The following is a 20,748-nucleotide window of genomic DNA, read 5'->3' on the forward strand; positions in this document are numbered from 1 at the left end:
GTAACAGCGAGTTGGACCAATCAGAAACGTTGCGGTTACGCTTAGGATTGTGGGTAATATAGTTTTTCTACGTAAGATAATGGATAATTGTTTTTCTTATAATGTTACAAGGTTGATATCATACAGACATATACATTATGGCTGATAATCTAAATTCTTATGGAGATATAGATCGATCTCTCTACATACATACATACATACATACACACACACTAACTACAGAATTTATAGTTTACCCACCTCTTTTTACCACTACACCTCTGACCCTATCTATATAGTAACAACCAAGGAGGAGGGAAACAAACACCTGAACAGGCTCTCCGATCCATGTCAGTTTGCACTGAGTCTGCTTCTTCCTCTTAGCATGAGAAAGCTTTTTGGGCTTCTCCACTGGAACATCTTCCTCTTCAACAATCTCATCATCTTCAGCCTCCTTTACAGCAAGGTTTGGACATCTAAACAAACAGATGTGTGTTGGCAAAGAGAAACTGAGAACTATAGACAAACATTTGTTTACATATTTTCTTCAACATTAAAAAAAAAAAAAAAAATGTTACGGTTGCAAGGTTCACATGTTAATTAGACACCAAGCAACTATATTAGAGACTCAACCCCCCCCCCCCCCAAAAAAACATTTAAAAAAGGTTGCTGATTAAACCATCCAAGTCTAAACTGCTCAAGACAAAACTTACCTTCTCTGCTTACAAGCCTGCTTGCTTTTGCCACTTCCCCCAAATTTGATCATGTCCTTGCAAGCTGCACACTTGCCACAATCAGGTGATTGGCAAACCTGAAGACAAAAGAAAATTAACTAGTATTTCAGAGGACACACCAAAACGCATGTCACTGTTAAATTAGTGACTCACCTCACAGACACCACAGCGCTGTCTTTTGGCCGCACCACTCTCTTTATCATTCTGCTCTATCTGATCAGAGAAGAAGGTATCAAAGATCTGGTAGACCAGCGTGGTAGTGGTCGCTTTAGTTGGTCCCTTATTGTCCTTCTCAATTTTTGTTGGGTGACGAATGGCCTGTCTTCTGGCAGCTCTCCTGTTAATACAATCACGTTTGTGTTTAGAGGAGGCGGTCCATTTGACTTGGCACAAATTCCTGATATGTGGAACGATGGCATTATGAAGCCCCTGGCTGTCAACACACCCCAGCATCAGGCCATGCAACATTAGAAACAAGCAAACAAAACCAAACAGACATTTAAGGTGTACAGTACAGAGTTCCCGTTAGACATAACTGGCCAACAAAGTTCTAAAAAATAAAAAAAGTCCTGCTCAGAAAACTTGACACTGCTTAAAAACTAAATGTTTAACATGTGCTTTGATCTCATCTGGCAACAAACATGTTTTTTTTTTTTAAACCCACAAATCATAAGCTTTGCTATAAGCCTTCTTAAGATGATCCGCCCAGTTATTTACAACAAAACTCTAAACTTTGTGGTCTAAACAGTTTGTCTCACTAAGTGACGCTGAGGACGACCCAAACTACAAAAAGCCCATGTGCAACTTTGTTTTATATATTTTGTATTACTGCACTAATCCAGGGCATTAAATCGGGCCAAAAATTAACACCAGTGTTCAGTGACAAAAAAAAAAGTCCGCCCAGTAGCATGGATTAAGTGCAGTGAGAAACCCCTGTAAGAGACTGTTGAAGTACAAGGCTTTAACTTATTTTCCTATTCCATTTACCTTTTGGGGAAATCACTACAGCCAATTGGACCATGCAAAAACATGTATACATGAAGAGTTGCATGACAACGCTGAACAAAAAATTAGAGCAAATTTGCACATTCATGACTGTTAAAGTTTCACACTGAGCTAAATCCATCATATATTGACATTTATTTTTTAATTAATCCTACCAGTAAGCCAATTTTAATCAATTACAGTAGTTATTGAGTCAAGATAACTCATGGACCATACACAAGTTATTAGTGTTATGTGGTCGGAATTCCAATATGCCAGATACACTCAAATTAATCACAATGTACAGCAAATAACTTAAATAAAATTCTACCGTGAACTCTGGTATAATGATCTTTTTGTCCATATAGCTTCTAAATGTTTCACACTAACACACAACCATACAAGCTAAGGATGCAGTCCGAAGGCCTACCTACCAGTACAGCAGCATGCTGCGTGTCAAAGGAATGTTAGACATTAGGGATAACAAGGAGCGAGGAGCAGAAATACAAGAAAAATAAGCAAAACGATAAAGTGGATATCTTCTAAATCCTGAAGCATTCGTGTTGCAAGGAGCTCCTGCTAGAAACTAAGTGAAGCTTAGAATGGTATGTTTAAGTTACGTATATAAACTGCTCATGCTTGTTTTCACTTTTACCTTGCTATGGAAAGCTTACTTGTATGTCTAGTACAATAAACATGGTAAGGAAGCAAGCCATAATTATCTTTGAGCCGTACCTTTTTCCTAGTGTGACGCCTGCAAGTTTGATCAAGTCTCTCATGCAGGGAGTAACAATGATGGGCTGCTCATCCGAGTCGCCGGCCTCATCGTAGCTCTCCACCTGCTCCACCACAAACTGGGCGTGGCGCAGCAGTGTGTCCTCTGTGAAGCAGTTGAAGTTTAACCCTGCAGGAGGCACTGTTGTCTGATGGCATGAGAAACAGAAGAAATGTCACTCAATTTTGCCCCAATAAAAGCAAAATGTTTCTGAATATTGGATGAATCGATCATTTAGTTTTCACAGTGTATAAATCACATGATAGCGAAGCCTCTGCAAATTTGGTCTAAATTGTTCACCCTCACATGTCAGGGGTTCTAACCAGTAAATGTTTGACATCTGAAAAATTGATCAGTGAATGAATGGTAGACTATCAGTCACTAATTGACATGCGTGATAATTTGTCTACATTGACATGACTGATGGCAGAAATGACTAAACTAAATATACTGTAACGTGTTTTCTTTTTTTTTTTAAAGAAGGGTAATAGTTAAGCACACTATTTTGCAATTAAGGCTCTGTAACAGGGATTACATATGACCCCTAGAAAAATGCAACCAATTTAAATATGGCACATTTTTTGCAATTCCCAAATACCAAACATGGCAGGAAACAGTTACAAAGCAGACATGTCTTCACCTCAATCTTGTTGAGAAGGTCCTCATAACTCGCATCAGGATTCTTTTGGAGATACTCCACCACAATCTTGCTCATATAGATCTTCTCCTGCATTACTGCAAAAATGGGTGCATATTCCTCGCTGGACTGCATCAGGATGTAATCGGCAAAAGCTGAATAATGAAGATAGATATAAACCACTGGTAAGTCATATAGGGTAAAGCAGTAAAAATAAATTCAAATTTGGGAGCAGGAAACTTTGCTACCTGTAGTGAAACCAATTAAAGCCTTTTCTCCACCATCAAAACCAGTGATCCACCAGGCATTAATGGGTCCAAGCTTTTTGGCAGGAACACCTCCTGAAAAGAAAAACAGGTCAAAATCTGCTTGGTTGTAATTGGCTAAGAGAAAGACATTCAGGATTAAAACTACCATTCTTGAAATATGGAATTTCATACCATCCAAGCAAGGGTTGTCATCATAGATTGGTTTCACAACACAGCTGAAGTAGAGCTCCACGTTCTTCTCAATCAGTCCAGAGTCAAATGGACAAAGGTGGCCACGCTTGTCATACACACTGCAAGACATAGGAGGCAACGCTATAGCCGACTCCGAACTGGTGTTGCAATACCACAAGCTTGTTGACACTATGAAATAAGTAGCGACGTTTGTTCCTCTAAACAAGGCCAACGAGCCAAGTATCACCTAAAGAAGACCACTAACCTGAAGTTTGTAATCTTGTGCTGCGGCAGATCCTCATAGCTTTCAAATCCATCCTCATTTGAGTCAAAAAGGGAGAGACGCTCATCGGTTAACATTTCTGGTTCATCCAGCTGAAGGTAAAAAGAGCAGAATTGTTTCAGGCTTCACATTTGTATCAAGTCAAGTGATGTCATTTAAAAACTTCAATGTCAATATATGACATAATACTTAAAAACAGGGTTTCAGGTGACAAACCGCAGGCAAAAATGTAGTCCATTCAAAAATACATTGAGGTTTTACAAAGAACACAGATAATATAGCCACTACTTGAATGACAACAAATTTTACCGCATTATCAGGATCCCCTTGAAAGAATTTGAGATCAGAGTCATCCAAGTATTGTCTGCAGTCTGTACACTTGGGGGGTGGTGTCTGACAAAGAAATAAAAAAGGTTACACAGCTGTAAAGATATTTGTAGTGATAACCTATAACAATGAACCAAAAAAAACCAAACAATTCCATTACCTTTGCAGCAGAAACCGGCTTAGTGATCTCACTCGATTTCTCTGGAGCCGTACTGTATGAAGAAAAGTATAAGTATGCTCATGCCATCACCATGATTACTGTCCAGGAGTGAAAAAAATAAAAATAGACATACCTTTCATCTGATTCCACTTTAAGACGCTTCTCCTCCCGAGACTACAACAGATTTGAGTAACAGCAGTGTTATATACACACCAGACATTTAGAACTGCAAACACTATCACTGGTAAACAAAATGCTTCACCTCCTCAACATCTTCTTCTTCCTTCACTTCATTTTGTCCATTAGTAGCTTCTCCGTTCAAGTCTTCAGACTTTCGCTTTTGACTGCAAGACATGTTTACTTTTAAAAGCAGAATACAGACACTTGTACATCAACAACTATTTTTTCCTTCCTGAAAAATATGAATAAAGTACAATGCACAAGATAAAATTCATATACGCACACTTTAGAGAACATTGACATGATAGTTGGCTGTTTTCCAGCATTTCTTGTAACCCTGGCACTGGCTGGAGACTCTGAAGAAGAAAGATTATACGTTTTCCATAGCATCGTTATAAAATCATTTAATTTGTGACTCATTTCCAACTTGGAATTCAACATTTACACAATAACTATTAAGAATCCTCCAACTTACTTTTAGTGTCAGAATTTGACTTGCTCTTGCGTCCACCCTTCCCTTTGGAAGCAGTTGGTGACTTGACAGCCTCCTCTTCCTCCTGTACATCCATGGTTACATCTTCACTGTTCTTATCTTTGTGAGAACCATTTGTGAAGCCAGTCGTCTTTCCATTTTGCTCCACACCATCAACATGTGAACCATTTTCAAGATGAAGCTCTTTTCCCAGCAAGGTCTTTACTTTAGAGATGTAGACCTCCTGAGGAAAGTGTGTGGCATACATCAGACGTAAAAGAAATGATCAGTGAAATTCCAGGATAAGTAATGATTTGGATATCTTTAAGAGTCACTAACCATTGAGATCTCTGAATTCTTCTTCTTTTCTTCCAGGTTAGACAGCTGGTCCTGAGCATCTACATGCAGAAAGTCCTGCACCAACTTGAGCTTCTCTTTCAAATTATCCTGGAATGTCATTTAACAGAAAAATCTAGTCAGAAAAGCTAAACTTTATAAAACACTGTCAACTTTAAAAGACTGTTTAACTTGAGCAGATGAGAAATCAAACAAAGTACAATAAATTCATGATGCTACCATACAAGATATAGCTCGATGTTTGTGTTAATGGACAATTCCTCTAAAAAACAGAATCAGAGGCTACTTGCAGCTGGAAAATAGTATACCAAAATACATAATGTGGCTTCGGTTAGTTCACCCAATAAATTCTTAAGTAAGCTCTAAAGTCTCTCTGCACATGCTTTGCATAAAAACTCCTGAACTTGAGGATGACACCTTTAAGACGTGACACTTTAAGTGATTAAGAATATAGACGCAGGGAATCAATGGAGCATCCTTGGGACTTGTTTCTAGATGGCATCATCTGTACAGTTATCTTTGCTTTTAAGTGCATGGAAAGACCAATTCAAATTCATACATCATTGAACTAGACAATACTGCAGATTTTAGAAATTCAATATAAAAAAAGGTGACAGGATACTGTGAACCTACAATCATTTTGAAGGTCTTTGGGGCTCCAGACTGACTTGTCATTAGCAATAACAATCAGGAACAGTTACTGGCAGCTAGAGAAACCCTTAAAGAGGCTACTTGCAGGCTTTCAAGAGCAGTAACGTGAAGTAGACAGAACTCACCTCGTCTGAAATCCCATCCTCATCCAGAACCTGCAGCCTGTAAAAAACGACCATGTCAAAACAGTGCTACGGTAAGTTCGTCTAGCAGCACATTCCCTGACAAGTTTGTAGCAATGAAATCAGTGTCACAGTCAATTGTATACAGTGTATGGTGACAAATCTTGAGTGGCGCCAAATTTCACACGCTGCTTCGACCATCATTACCAGGCTAAGATGCTAACTGGCTAACGTTAACTATGTATGCGGCATCAGCCCTGGCTGTCAAGTGACAACAAGCTAACGGTAGCTGTAGCTGCTAGCAAAAGGTAAACGAACAGCCCCGCTGCCGACAGCCAGGGCAAGTCCAGAGCAGCTAGTTACACGGATTCCATTGTTCGTGTGTGGCTTTTGAACCAAGACAACGAACTGCATGTCCTATAGCTAGCTAACGTTACATCATCAGGACATTATTAGCTAGCATTTAGGTAACAAACGTTAACGTACCTTTTCCTGACATCTTCTGGCAGAGGCATGGAAGTCTTGGATGGCATGGTAAACAGCTAGCTAAACGCGTGAGATAAAATAGATAAAAGAGATAAACTGCGTTAAAATCCGTTAAAACAATGTTAAACCGTCCGTTGGTAACTACAACGCTGCTCCACTGTGAGTGCCTGTTGCGTGCTGTTCCTTGCAATGGATGCAATAAGCAATTCGGGCGCGCGGGCCGTCTTTTCGCGGGGAAACCCGGGTGTTGTGGACTGTACCACTACATCGATTTCTGGGTAAACACTTTCAATGTGCAACGTAATGTTTCCCTACTGAATTTATCGTTTGAACGCTAAACATATGTCGTATAACATATAACTGAAAAACACAATTCTGATTGTCATGTTGTTGTATTTATGAAAAATATAAGTTTCTTGAAATGAACAACTAACTCGTCTGCACCCTACTCTTTGCCAGATGTTGTGGACAGTTGACCAGGCGGAAGCAATCTGAACGTTGTTTGCTTTTTAATTAGTTAAATTAGCAATACGTGTTTGCATTTGAGATGAATATATATCAACACAGTAGTATTTATGACAAGGCTGTGACTTTGACACTGTGGAACTGCATGGGATTTGGCAAAGATGGGCAAGCATGAGGATGGACTATGTAGAACCTACAAACACTACAACAACAAACTTGTAACGTGAATGGAATATCACCAAGACAAAAGCAAAGTGAACAGCGTTAACAGTATACTGCGTTATCTTACACTATAACGTTACTACAGAACAGAACATGACATGACACAACAAGAACTAGTGTCCATCCCCCAGAAGTAGCCTAATGGCAACAGTCATGCAGGATTAATTTTCCCCTCTGAGAATTGCGATACCCAATGTGCCGCAAGGAATCAAGTCTGCTCGACAGCCGCTTGTAGGAATTGAGACATTAGTTGTAAATCAAAGACGATTTAAAAATGTAGTAATAAAGAATATTTGTGTAAGTGTAGGGTAACATCTGTAGATGCCTCACTTTCCTGCCGCAATTTATGTTGAGGCTAGATCTTTCTTTGTCTATCTTTTTATATATGAAGGTATAGATGCACATATACATTTGAGCGACTTCTATTATTTTATTAGATAGACTAGTAGTTAAAAAATGTATGGAGAAAATTTCCTTTGACTATGGCTAGCTATATGCCCATTTTACCACTAGGTGGAACTATTTCATCAATAGTCTGAAAATAGGAGTCTGTGGCTTTTTCAGGTTGTCAAATCACGGTTGTGTATCCTCTCCCTGTTATAGAGTAACATGCATACAAATCCAATCTGGCCATATTCACTGCCAGTTGTCTCACATAAATTAAATCTACAGACCTATCTTAATTAAACAGTAATTCATTTTTAGTTTATGAGCAGTTGTGTGTGCAGATGATTATTACTTGTGTTTTTTTTTGTGTCCATGTTTAGTGCTGAAAGTATTTCAATCCACCCTTTTTTGCAGGGACAAACCATGGATGAATTATAAGATGAACCCACATCTGTCTTATGTGCTTAACTGTTTTTGTGTATACAACTTCACCTACAGGTTTTGAGCCTGGTGACATATACTTCAGGGCACTGGAAAGACTTGGCAGACTTCCCAGCAGTGCAACCTCCTGGGGCTGATTCAGCCAAAGTTCCCACCCAGGAATCCTGGACGTCTGACAGGAGAAAAAGCCCAACTCTCCCAAGGCCACAGTAAGTCAGCGTCTCCCCTCACCCAAAGTGTACTCCATACCCCAAAAACCTCTCTCAGGGCCTTTCTTTATGCCTCTCTCAGACAAACTATCTTACAAATTGACATTCTACTTTACCACACCCAATTTTCACCCTCCCTGCCCTCTGCCCAGCTTCCCATCATAGCCCTGTCTTGCTTTACCTCTTAAGCAATTGAACAATTTTCTTAGATAAGAGAGCCATGATTAAAGCCGAGCAGCATTTGGACGTACTGTACAATTTTGGGCTTTCATGTTGGGGCTAGTGTTTTGCTGACCTTGTCAGAGCATGTTTGGATTAAATGCTGCATTTTGAATACTACTTAGATGACAATAGGGAGGCATATCAGGACCTGCAGATAAGCTACAGCCGCAATGAACTTGTTTAGAATAGAATAAAATAGACTTTAATTGTTATTGTGTAATAGAACCATACACTGAAATTTGCTTGTGCAGCCTCTAAAACAATATTCCCTTTTTATATACACACTCACACAAAAAATAAAATAAGAAAAATATAAAAAACATTATCAAGGCATCCCATTGCATAGAATCCCTATATAAAAAGTGCATCTATTCTGACTGTGGGGTGGGGAGGCGTGATTGTTAATTTCTGTGCTGGCCAATGATTGTTCAATTCTGTGATGGCCTTGGGGATAAAACTGTTCTGCAGCCTGGACGTGCATGCTCTAAAAGCCTGATACCGCTTGCCAGATGGAAGCAGGGAGAAGAGATGGTTTGAGAAGTGTGTCTCATGATGCAGAATATTGTGCACTCGGCCGAGGCAGTGGATCTTAAAGATGTTGTCCAGTGGGGGCAGGGGAAGTCCAATGAATTTTACAGCAGATCTTGTGATTCGATTGAGGGATTTCCTGTCCTTCCCTGTGCTGTTGGCATACCATGTGGTCATACAGTATGTTATGATACTCTCGATGGAACAGCTCAGATTTAAACTTAAACACACCAAACAGATTCTTTCAGTATTTTATTTATTTTATAAAAAAGGGAATGCAATTAACAAAAAGTTGATGTACCTACATTAGTGTTTCAGATTGTACCGATTTAACACAGGCAGCGTGCTACTGGACACAAAAGGCTATTGCACACAAGACATTTCATACGACACAAATCATACAAACTGTACAAAAATACATAGATACTTACATACAAACATACATAGTTAATGTATTTATTATAAAACATCATAGAGTCAAGCAACACAATGAAGTGACAGGTACCCAGATGCACCTGGAGAAACACCTCTCCATCTGAAAAAAAACTGGGGGGAGCAAACATCACTGAAGCTGCCAAAGTGCTTTTCACCATTTCTACTTGGTAGTCAATATAAAATACACTGAGGGAGAGAAGAGTTTTAAATGTGTGTCTACAGAAAGGTTAGTGTAACCATGAACAACAGGATCCAATAAAAGAAAAACAGGACTTCCTGTGGCAGAAGGAAGTTACATGTTGTAGCTGTCAGAGAATGAGGATGACCTACCAGGGCAGGTCCCCTTGTGTGCATTTGAACCCGGATCTTCTCCTATTTTGTAGGAGAGGTGAGTGTTTTATGGAAATATGAGGCTTGTTTACATCTTAAGATGCACAAAGCATATGGCTAGCAAATTAAACCAGGATCTTCGCAACAAATCTTTGTTCATGGTGCTATTTAAGACTTCACAATGAGAGTCACCTACCCTGTTCATCCCACTCTTTGCTCGTCAATGATTTGGTAATTCCAAATGATGATCAATAATACTGTCAACAATGGAGCGCCTGCCCCAAACACTTCATACATACATTCAGCCTAATTCCCAAAGAGGAAAGCACATACAGATACAGCACATTTTTGCTACGTTGCTTCAACACTGTCAAGATATCTGCCCTGTTTGTCAAAACAGCTGGACAGCTGTCATTGAGCAAAACTCATCAGTGCCGACTCACTTCAGGAAATGTGCTTTCTGATTAGGCCTTCCTCGACAGAAACTGTTCAGATACAAAAGACAACAGTAAAAGCAGTAGGTACAGATTATGAGGACAAATGAGGGAAGGGGTGTTAGTGATGGAAGTTGGAGCTGGACTATATCATACATACATAAGCACTTACAAATAAGTTAGAATTTCATGCATTAAATGTAGGCAGATTATGTAAGTTTGTTGCAGTTAATCAAATGGTTTAAGCAAGGTTATATAGGGAATATATAGCCCTGGTTTGTTAAGGGAGCACTCGTGCTAATTTGGCTTCTGTGGAGTGCAGTGCTGAGTGAAGTTGATCACTTTCTCCAGCTCTGTGGAATAATGAAGAATGAGTGATGGATCTGTGGGCCTCATGAATACCAGTAAAGGAGAGTAATGTGCTTAATCCTTACTAAAGACAGTCAACGGAAGTAATCTACAAAGGGCAAGCTTTGCAGTTCGTATTGATTCAGTTCTTGAAAGGACCAAAACAACTCACCATAACTATGATATAAAGCATGTTATGTTTCTATTTTTGGCTTTCAATCGCGGTTTGGGAAAAACAATAATAAGATGACAGGCATAAACATGAAAATGGATCGAAATCAATATTAATTAATGAGAGTACCTATGAAAAAGCTATTTTCACATTTCTGAAAGTTCTCCCTTACTTAATTGGTCCCTCTCTGAGCATTGGGTTTCTACACCTGCTGCAATCAATTGAATGCTGATTGTGAATTCACACAATTGTGATTGTAATAAGAAAAAGTCTGCATTGTAGCCTTGCCAGGCATCTCAGTCCACGGTGTGCTTGCTTCTTATTTTTCTATTCAGTACATCACAGCCTCTCTTCTCGATCTCACGAACGCATGCACGCACGAACGCACACACGCATTCAGCACACACGCATTTAGCACACACACACACACACACACACACACACACACACACACAGCATACTCAAGTACTCTGATGTCTTTGCACCATATCAGACACTGGTACAATCTTGCATGATTGGTGTGGTCTGGTGTTCGTGTTTGTGGCTGCAGTGTTCCAGAGAGCTGGAGCTCTTTAGAGGGACCAGACAACGGTCAGCAGGCCGCCCGCTTTGCAGCACCCCCCAGCAGCACAACACACGCAGAAACTCCTTTCTCATGTCCTTGCTGCGCAGTGTGTAGATCAATGGGTTAAGTGCCGAGTTCAGCGTGGCAAAGCCAAAAAAGATGTCTGCTTTGGAGAGGATGGGGCAAAATTGTATCCTGCAGGACGAATCTAGGAGGAGGATGGTAAAAGCAGGCAGCCAGCACATGATGAAGACACCCAGCACTATAGTGACAGTTTTCAAAAGGGCATAGGCCGGTGAGTTTGTCGCTTCCTGGTGGCTGGACCGAACAATCAAATAGATCCTCACATAGAGGATGACAATGGAGAGTAGAATGAGGCTGAAAATGGTGACCACAAAGAGGATGTATTTCTTTGAGTAGAGTGGCAATACAGTTGAGCATTCAGGGAGGTTATTGATGCAGTTCCAGCCGATGATGGGAAGTCCTCCAAGCAGGATGGAGGTGACCCAACAAGCTCCTATCAGGAGGAACATGCGGCACGTTTTGGTGGAGCCGTACACCTTAACCTTGGTAATAGCAATATAGCGCTCTGTTGCTATCGCCAGCAAGCTGAAGACAGAAGCTGCCAGAGCAATAAATGCTGTTCCCTCTCGAATAAACCACTGCACAGGCATAAGGTCAAAGGTCCTTGGTCCTGATAGGAATATGTTGGCTATGTAGGCAGAGCCTGCCAGCAGGTCAGAGAATGCCAGGTTGCCGATGAAGAAAAACATGGCGGTGTGGAACTTCTTGTTGCGGCAGACAGCAATGAGGACAAGCAGATTCTCCAGGATGATGGTGGTGCAGAGGACCACGATGACAATGTTGAGTGTGGTGAGCTGCTTTTTATCCTCGCTACGTTTAGCTAGCTCCTCGATGGTCATGTTCTTTACAAAGGCATAGTAGGAGGGGATCAGACTCTGATCATAGTATTGGGAATACTTGCTCTTCATGTTGACAGGGTGGCAGAGCACAGCGGTTTTATGGCAAAGATTCATTCACACAGTGGAGTTGTGCAAAAGGTCTAAGCCAATAACCATTGCCTTTAAGGAAAGGACAGGAAGAGGGTCCAGGCTTGGAGGAAGCCTGCCTGTCCCACGGTCACTTCTAAGGAGCTCTATGTGGGTCACCTGCAGACACACAGAAAAGAAGAGAAAGCCAGGGTTACTGACAAGGGAAATTAAGTTGCACTAATGAAATAAACTGTGACAAAGCAACCATTCATTTTGAACATAGCAATGCACTCGCCAAACTCAAATGGTTAGCAAAACAAAGAAGCCAGGCAACAACCTATTCCCAAGTCTGTACAGTGGAAACTAAACATTCAAGTAGATATCCAGCAATGAACACCCCTTATTATCAGGGGTGTTCATTGCAGAGGTGACCTAACAAATAAACAGATTCAAAATTAAGAGCTGGCATTTACATTTAAAGTAACAGACCAACAACCACATGACATAAATTAATGGCCACAGTGAACACACTGCACTTACTGAGTCCATTTGTTACATCCCAAATGAAACACCCACGCAGGCAACAGTTGCAGCTTATTACGTTCTAAAAAGGAATGGAAAGTAATAATGGCTCACAAAGGAGTTGCATGTTATCATAAAAATTAATCTGTGGGAAAACCGAGGAATATTGACATGCAAAGATCTTGCCTGGTGAACCTCGCACAGGCAAAGATCATCTTCAGGTGGAAGATTAAATACTCTGTGAGTGCTGGTGCTTAGACAAAGGGCTTACAGTCTGAAGGGGACATTCCACTAACCCTGTCCGAGCACTCGGCTGTCAACACATGGCATTGTTGTGGGGAGCGAACCATTCCACTCCAGTGAGCTACCTCTTGAAACTTCAGCATAGCTTGTGGATCAGCCAGACCTCTTCCCAACCCACCCCTTCTAACCAGTTCACACAAGCTAACAGCAAATCAGATAGATACCTGATAGGAAAAAGTGGGAGTTTACCTGACTTTATGCAAAAAAGTTTTTTAAAGATAATTTCTGGGGCATTTTTAGGCCTTTATTGACAGGACAGCTGAAGAAATGAAAGGGGAGAGATGGGGATAATGACATACAGCTGGTCGGAGTCAAACCCAGGCGCGCTGCACTGAGGAGTAAACCTCTGGGTGCCCGCTCCACCAACTTAGCTATCTGGGCGCCCCAATGTGGAAAATCTTTGACCCAAGTTTTATAATGACGCACCTTAAACTTACAAAAGCCTTGTGAACCCAGATTGTGGCTTCAAATTATTGAAATAGCTATTTTTCCGAAGAGAAACCAAAACAACATAAAATTGGCTGCAGCTCCAGGGCTGAAGACAAAGGACAGTTGGAGGCTCTAGAAATCTAATTAGAGGTGGAGCTGGTGTCTTAAACCTGTCAGTAAGCAACAGGATCCCTCTGCAGGCCAGCTCCAGAGGTAATTCAACACTGATGCTTCCACTACTTGTCTTCTTTAGTTAGCTCTTAATTGAAAACCTTTATTGGAAACTGGGGCTGAACCATGTCTCTGTTCTGCTGGGCTTTGACTCAAAATCTGAGAGACTGGAAGATGGAGAGGGAAACGAGACAAAGCCAGACAGAGAGCATGCATGTGGAACGGCATCTGGACACAAAGGCTGGAATCTGAGACATCACTGTGACGTTCACGCGTACAAACTCATCCATTTGACGGCGCCGAACTTTACTCTGCATGCACACAGAACTTTACTCTGCACGTGTACAGAAATCTTTCCTGACACACACGCGGCTAATTGGCAGCAAATCATTCTCCTGCATACAGGCAGGTTCGACACATAGCTGCTATTGGTTGCCAGTAATAACCAGCACACTATTTCCTGAAGCAGGAACAAAGAACAATAGTCTCCTTCAGTGTGGATAGCATTGCCCTTCAGCCTTAATAATGGGACAGCACACTTCCATTTGGCTGCTGCAACTGTATCATAACAGACATTTATTTACAGTTGAGCACTCCCTTATCAGAATTGCTGTATCAGGGCAGCTTGTCTCCCCCTCCCCATCCTTTTCAGCTCCATTAATAGACACAAATAAGAGGCTTGAGGCTGAACACATGTGCCAGTTGCACCAGCATAATTGCATTAAGTTACATTATTGCAGCCTAAATAATGATTTCATTGATGGAAAAGTCAGACGATAAACACCAGCTCTGTATCTCCACAGTCTCCAGTCCGCTAGGGAAAAAAACCAAGTGCTTTTTGCTTCATCTTTGTTTGTCTCTCAACTCGGCCCGGTTTGCTTTGGACAGGTCTCCCATGTGTTGTGTGGACAGCTTGAGGTCGTCCGGTCACCTCCATTCCTTGGCGTCTATCATCACAAGGATTTTACTGTGTGTTTGTGAAACCTGACGGGCTGGTTTGCCTACAGCACCGTCTTGTCGCAGCCTTGCCCCGCCCCTCTACCTGCCGAGTGCCATTCAGACAATTTCCACGGTGATTGGTCGACAGGAGTGCAGACTTCCTGCTATGTAAACCCTCCTTCCTGACCAACTTGTCTTCAAAGTTGTGCCCTGTGTACAACCCAGACATCACTGTCACACTACCACAATAGACATAACACGTTGTCAAAAATGTTGTCAAGCTATGTCGACCAATGACTCTTTTCTAAACTAACACAATGGGATAGCAACAGCAGCACAACCTCGTGCTATAAAAACTATACTTCAGTAATTAGTCAACGAATGGAGAAAAAAAAAAATCATGTTAATATTACTAGTAAGATGTTTATGTATACCATTCTTCTATGAGCTGATTCATATTTTACTACAATTTTAAAAGAATATAAAATAATACAATTTAAATTATACAACCAAAGGCCGTAAAATTCAGTTACACCACTTCTTTAAAATATATTCAGCTATAATTTTTGTGCATCAGATGTTTTGTAGTATTGCCTGTATACACTTCCAATCAATTCAACTAAATAACTTTTGCACTTATGCATTAAATATACATTTCACTGTAACTTAAGTATACAGTAAAAGATCTACATTTAAGTTTTAAAGAACAGCATATCCAAGTACTAAATTGCAACTTTAATTGTGGAAATAATTTGAAACTCATTCTCAAATTCTTCCATTATGAATTAAACATAATCGCACATTGTTCCCAAAGTAATGCATATACATTAGTTTGTGGATAATAGAAAAACTTTTTAATTATAGATTTTTTCATGAGAACATAGATGATGGAACATTTTGAGTTGTTTTGGTTCAATAAACAACTGTCAAAGTCCTGTTTTGTAGGTGTAGGTGTAGAGAGGCTACAGAAAGACAAATAATATCCTGTCTGGATTTCACTGTGAAGCTCAGACACGGTTAGAAAAAGGTGATGAAAGAAACAACTGTGGACATGAGGGTAGAAGTGAAAGCCAAAGAGACAAAGGAAGTCAAACAAAATACAGACACCTGAGACAGGATATCCTATCAGAAAGCTTACGTGAGCCTTATCATCACCAAGAATCTATTGTACCTGTTTCTCCTTATTTGAGAAATGATGCAGACATGCTATTGTGGTGCACTTTCACATAAACACATCCTGCAAACGTGTTGTTAGAGTTTTCACAGCTACTTTTCATAACCACATTTACATGAACGTGTTTAATCGACCATTGTACCACAATTGCAAACAGCTGCATATCATTTCTAACTCCCAAAAGATGATTCAAATGGGTGCTGCTGAAAGCTGACTCTTTTCTCCTAATTTTAACAAGAGACAGAGTTCCCCTCTCCATCTTAAGACTGACAGCTGCACAAAAGCCTCAGGTGCTTTCCCCAGAAACACCTGATAAGCCCCAATTAGCAGAGCGTCTGCTCATCAAAAAAACCAAGGCAACCCACCCGATTACACCACCTGTTACTACATAACAACCTTAAACCTGGCTCTACTTTCTCGGGGTGAAAGGTACAAGCTCTCACAAACACATAGGGTCTAGGTAAGACATTTGCAGCTGTTCTTGTTTGCATTGAATGGTGTTTACTGTTTGCGTACCTAGAAGAGTCCCTTGGTGTGTTTTGCTGTTGAGCAGTTTGTGGTCTGAAACATCTTGTAACACATCGTCCTCCATCTGCCCTTCACACTCTTTGCTCACAAGCCGCTGTAGTGGCAACATGGCATCAATCCAGCCTGATCCTTTTTTCACAGCACAAAATCTGCTCATAAAAAGCCAGCAGCATGAGACTGAAAAGTGAATAATGTGCATTTTCCATTTTAAGGAGATTTAATGACTTCCTGTGCCCTCTACAAGACACCAGGCCTTTCTTCTGAAATACACTTAATCTGAGGTACGAGGTAATCCATCATGGAAACACAGAAAGCATCTGCTGCTGCTGCTGATTTGTTCTTTCCTGTTCAGTTTCACAGCCGTTAATAGTGGTGTCAGTGTATACTTTCAAAAACTGTAAATGGAATCAGTCTACACCTATTTTCTCTCTTCTGTTCCTTGTGTCCAGCATCTTCTAACTGACCAGACCAAAGTAAAGTCTGCGGGGGTTACCACCATAACGAGCAGCACTCATATGAGGAAGGAATATAGATATTTCAGGGCAATAGCAGCTTTAAGTGAAGCACAGCAGTGATGGAGATTGTGCGTTAAACCGCAAAAATCATGTTTTAAAGGAAAACCTCTAAGTCTTTACACTCAAACAAATAATCTGAAGGTGTTTTTTTGAGTATTACAACTGATGTAAGGTGTGAATGGGACTTCACACAGCAGAAGAGCGAGTGGCATTTTGGAAAAAAAAATTCAAAAGCAAAGAACAGCAATGTCATCGGAGCATTGTGACAATCAAGTGTTGACGTGCCATACACAGAGGAGATAACACAACTAACTATTAGCACCACACAGTATCACCACTGTTACCACGGATCCTTCAATTCTAAGGAAAGTACTAAACTGCAAGATGCATACCCATAGTTATCTACATTTTACCGTTTTTTTAACGCACAACGACATTGTCTTTACACAGCAAGCTCAGTGCTTCTCTAAGCTGTCACAAACCACTGCACATATGTGCCCGTTATGGCAGGCCTTTTACGCTTCTTTTCTTTTTTTGGATTTAACAGCGCCATGCAGTCACGCTTTGCAACTACAGAAAACACGGGCTGGACTGTGTGTACTGGCAGGTGGCTGCAGCGTCTCTCTGCTGCTCTATCCATCACTGTGCCCCGTGGCTCTGTGTGTGAAACCCTTTTACATCAACACAGCAACACCATTGATTGTCCCCAGTCAATTTCCAGGAAAAAGCATTTCCAATATTACCCTAACTGGGATGTAGAGTACTCATGTTGCCGCTGGTTCATGACTGGTCCTTTAAACAACCTTGATCACAGCACAGATAAATAGTCTCACAGGGCTACTCTTTTAAGTGGTAAGCAACGTCTCAACTCAAAGTAAACCCAGAGCAGTTCTTACATCTTGGTCATGACTGCGTGATCTTATCTTAAGCCGTCACTGTTTTCTCTGTTTCATACCACCAAGCTTCCTGATAAAACTGATGCCCGAAACAGTGAATAGTTTGAGATCAAACTAAGCACCAGCAACCTCAACTGCCTACTACTAAATGCCACTACACAGAATCAACAGTCAATATTGAAGCTCAGAGTGCTAAGCATGCACAGACTTTTGTTCTTTCTTACCCATTTGAATGGAAATGCACAGACATTTACTGATTTCCTAAACGCCGGAAATCAAGGTAGTTTTTTCAAAAAGACAGTGAGTCTGACACATTCTGGTATTGATTTCACACATTGTAGCCTCCTACTCAAGGGACAAAAGCGTGGGCTGACAATGGAGGAGTGAAATACAGGCAAATAAGTTGGCAGAACTGTTGTTTTGAAACACCATCCGCTCACGAAAATCCCCAGACAAATGCAAACTGGTTGTTTAAAAGGGGAGTACAAAGAAGAGAGAAGAGAGCCTGTTTCAGTGTTGCGCTGTAACTTGCACAGTCTAGATGAAGAACAGACTGGGTGATATGGGGTGGGGGGCCTGCAATATCTCACAGTTTCTAGCTTGGACAGGAACTCAACTGGGTGAACAACACATTTAACAGAGACAAAAAAAATTGTCCAAGAAATGGCTGGGACTTGCAAAACCATATCGCAGAAATCTCATCTTTTTTTAGGAGAAAAAAAATAGAGAAGCAGTACAAGTTTGCACCAGTGTCAGAATACATGAATCATTAAGTGAGATGAGAGGCAGATAACAAAACAGTTCCTTTTTAATGACAGGTTCCTTCTTGTTTTTTCACTCTGTGTTCAAGGTTTAATTTCAGCTCCAAAAGCAGACCTTCCTCTCTCTTTGTCTTTGTGATTATGCTAAACAATTCATTAGAACTGCATATAAGCGGTTGAATATCAGGGAAGTGGGTGTCCACAATATATGGAGTTTCATCGTTTAATTAGGGATTACCCTTTCGGTCGTCAAACAGTTTGACAGTTTGGGTGCAGCCTCTTCTGAGGGGTCCAGTCTGTCAACACAGTTAAACCAGGAACAAAAAGTCTTCTTTTTCTGTTTCAAAATTACTTGTTTTCGGTTTTTCTCCACAGTCAGTACATCTCTTGCAACTTTGCGATGCTTTATTTATGGCAGTTGTTCATGTGCTGTGGCTCTTAGAGTGGCAGTGAGAGTAGCTGGTAGACAAAGAGCTGCGTAAAAAAAGGGCATCATACAGCCTAAGGAGCCATAGCCCGCATGACCGGCAGACACCCCCACCCACAGTCTGCCCTATTTTTTATTTTTTTTTTGTAAGGGGGGGGTTCTTCAAGGGTGGCGCCTGAGAGGAAATTACTGTAATACCTTCCCTCTCGGACCATTCCTGTCAACTTAAGTAACTGTCTTCCAAATTATTCACGTTTTAATATCGCTCTATTTTGCATATTTCCCTTTCATGCTTGCCACTCATTTGCAGAGCCACATCGTCCTCACTCCAACACCCCCTCCTCTCCTCGTTTATTTTAAACTTCACCACAGAGATCAAAAGACGAGGCCACAAAGAGGTGATTAAATGCACATCAAGAAGGATTTATTTAGCACACATCTGGGGTAGACATGTTCTTATAGTCTCCTATTAAAGACTTTATTACAGCACATACGCTTCATAATCAACTCTCGATTCAGGAAATTCTGGAGCTCTGAACCAATAAACTACTTTCTCAGAACTGAAATGTTTCATGTAGCTTCACTGATAATAATTTAAATACATTATAGTTTTTTTTACTAATCCTTGAAGACAAATGTATGCATTTCTGCAGCATGCATGTGCAATCTGCCCATAAGATTTCAGCATGAAAAAGTAATAGACTTTCTTAGAATTGAAGCTTTACATATAACAGTGGTAAACCACACATGATAATGCTTGACTGAATTTTTCAGGTTAGTGTGTGTATAGGTAGGCTATTGTTAACCACATGGTGTCCTTAACACAGACGCAGGATTGGTGCACTCTCGCTGATGTAGTGCAATAAGAAGTTAGATCAAGTCTGGCTGGCCTGCATCAGAAACCTGATTGCTGAGGCATGCTCGATTCAAGTTTCAGCCACTCTCACACCTTCCTATGTCCTTGTCTTTACAATGAGCTCTCCCCTAATGAATGGCTTTGAACCCTTGTTTAGGTCTCTTTTGTCCTGGCTCCCTGCTCCTATTCTACTCTCTTGCGAGACCTTGAATGCCACCCCTTCTCATGTTCTGTTTCTTCGCTTGGAAACTGCAAGGGTGTCGTGAGACCTTGTGATTTTTTTTGTTGCGTGGCGTGTCAAGGAACACTACTTGACAACATGTTCTCATACAATTGTGTATGTTGGTAGCATGGAGGGCTGCTGTGCTGTGACATCAACATTTGTTCCACTGATGTTGCAGCAAGAAAGACTGTCACAGGACCGCATGGCACAGGGAAGAAGAGAAGGCAAGGTGCTGGCGACAAAGCAAAGCCCTGCACAATTGTAAATGATACCATCTACATAGGCTCACACACAGGGGCACAAAGCCGCCTTGATTGCTTCTGCCTTTAAGATGATAAAATGATGAAGGCCCACCATCTCTCCTCATGGCCCAGCATAGAAAAAAGCTCCATACTCCTCTGGCAAACACACATCCATTAAACACTGCTTTGTCGTTAGAGAAAAACACGGTTGCCTGGAGAGGGAACATTGTTGTGTCCACAAAGTCCACAGTTGTTCCTCTGTATTTTATACAATTTAAAAATGGGTTACTTCAAAGGGCATATGCATTCTTTTAACAACACAACATAACTCGACCTCTCTGGCATGAGGAGATTGCATCTTAAACTGTAATATATATATATATATGTATATGTATGTGTGTGTGTGTGTGTGTGTGTGTGTGTGT

At 40.9% G+C, this 20,748-nt stretch overlaps 2 protein-coding genes and 1 long non-coding RNA gene across 4 annotated transcripts in view; 1 reads left to right on the top strand and 2 right to left on the bottom strand.

The window, feature by feature from the left end:
* dnmt1 (DNA (cytosine-5-)-methyltransferase 1) overlaps positions 1–6,838 on the bottom strand; it is a 13,524-nt gene extending 6,686 nt beyond the window's left edge. Inside the window, exons 1-18 of one of the 2 annotated variants that reach the window (XM_032537755.1) lie at positions 6,588–6,838; positions 6,105–6,141; positions 5,311–5,418; positions 4,975–5,215; positions 4,783–4,855; positions 4,582–4,663; positions 4,453–4,493; positions 4,320–4,371; positions 4,142–4,225; positions 3,815–3,924; positions 3,550–3,668; positions 3,358–3,450; positions 3,113–3,264; positions 2,433–2,620; positions 2,132–2,146; positions 867–1,050; positions 693–790; positions 308–455 (exon numbers count right to left, since the gene is read on the bottom strand). In XM_032537755.1, the coding sequence (XP_032393646.1) occupies positions 308–455; positions 693–790; positions 867–1,050; positions 2,132–2,146; positions 2,433–2,620; positions 3,113–3,264; positions 3,358–3,450; positions 3,550–3,668; positions 3,815–3,924; positions 4,142–4,225; positions 4,320–4,371; positions 4,453–4,493; positions 4,582–4,663; positions 4,783–4,855; positions 4,975–5,215; positions 5,311–5,418; positions 6,105–6,141; positions 6,588–6,634 (1,872 nt within the window). In that variant the 5' untranslated portion in view covers positions 6,635–6,838. The remainder of the gene's footprint in view (positions 1–307; positions 456–692; positions 791–866; positions 1,051–2,131; positions 2,147–2,432; positions 2,621–3,112; positions 3,265–3,357; positions 3,451–3,549; positions 3,669–3,814; positions 3,925–4,141; positions 4,226–4,319; positions 4,372–4,452; positions 4,494–4,581; positions 4,664–4,782; positions 4,856–4,974; positions 5,216–5,310; positions 5,419–6,104; positions 6,142–6,587) is intronic. The other variant, XM_032537756.1, reaches the window with a different exon arrangement.
* A 1,325-nt stretch (positions 6,839–8,163) lies between these two features.
* Positions 8,164–16,977, top strand: LOC116703067 (uncharacterized). The gene is made up of 3 exons (XR_004335328.1): positions 8,164–8,311; positions 16,616–16,691; positions 16,853–16,977. It is a non-coding gene; the product is annotated as an uncharacterized LOC116703067 (long non-coding RNA).
* Positions 9,297–20,748, bottom strand: part of s1pr2 (sphingosine-1-phosphate receptor 2) — a 16,554-nt gene continuing 5,102 nt past the window's right edge. The window contains exon 2 of the mRNA XM_032537650.1: positions 9,297–12,514. Within this exon, the coding sequence (XP_032393541.1) occupies positions 11,270–12,382 (1,113 nt within the window). The 5' untranslated portion in view covers positions 12,383–12,514 and the 3' untranslated portion in view covers positions 9,297–11,269. The remainder of the gene's footprint in view (positions 12,515–20,748) is intronic.

This window comes from Etheostoma spectabile, chromosome 15, assembly GCF_008692095.1.
Source record: "Etheostoma spectabile isolate EspeVRDwgs_2016 chromosome 15, UIUC_Espe_1.0, whole genome shotgun sequence".
NCBI classification, from domain to species: domain Eukaryota; kingdom Metazoa; phylum Chordata; class Actinopteri; order Perciformes; family Percidae; genus Etheostoma; species Etheostoma spectabile.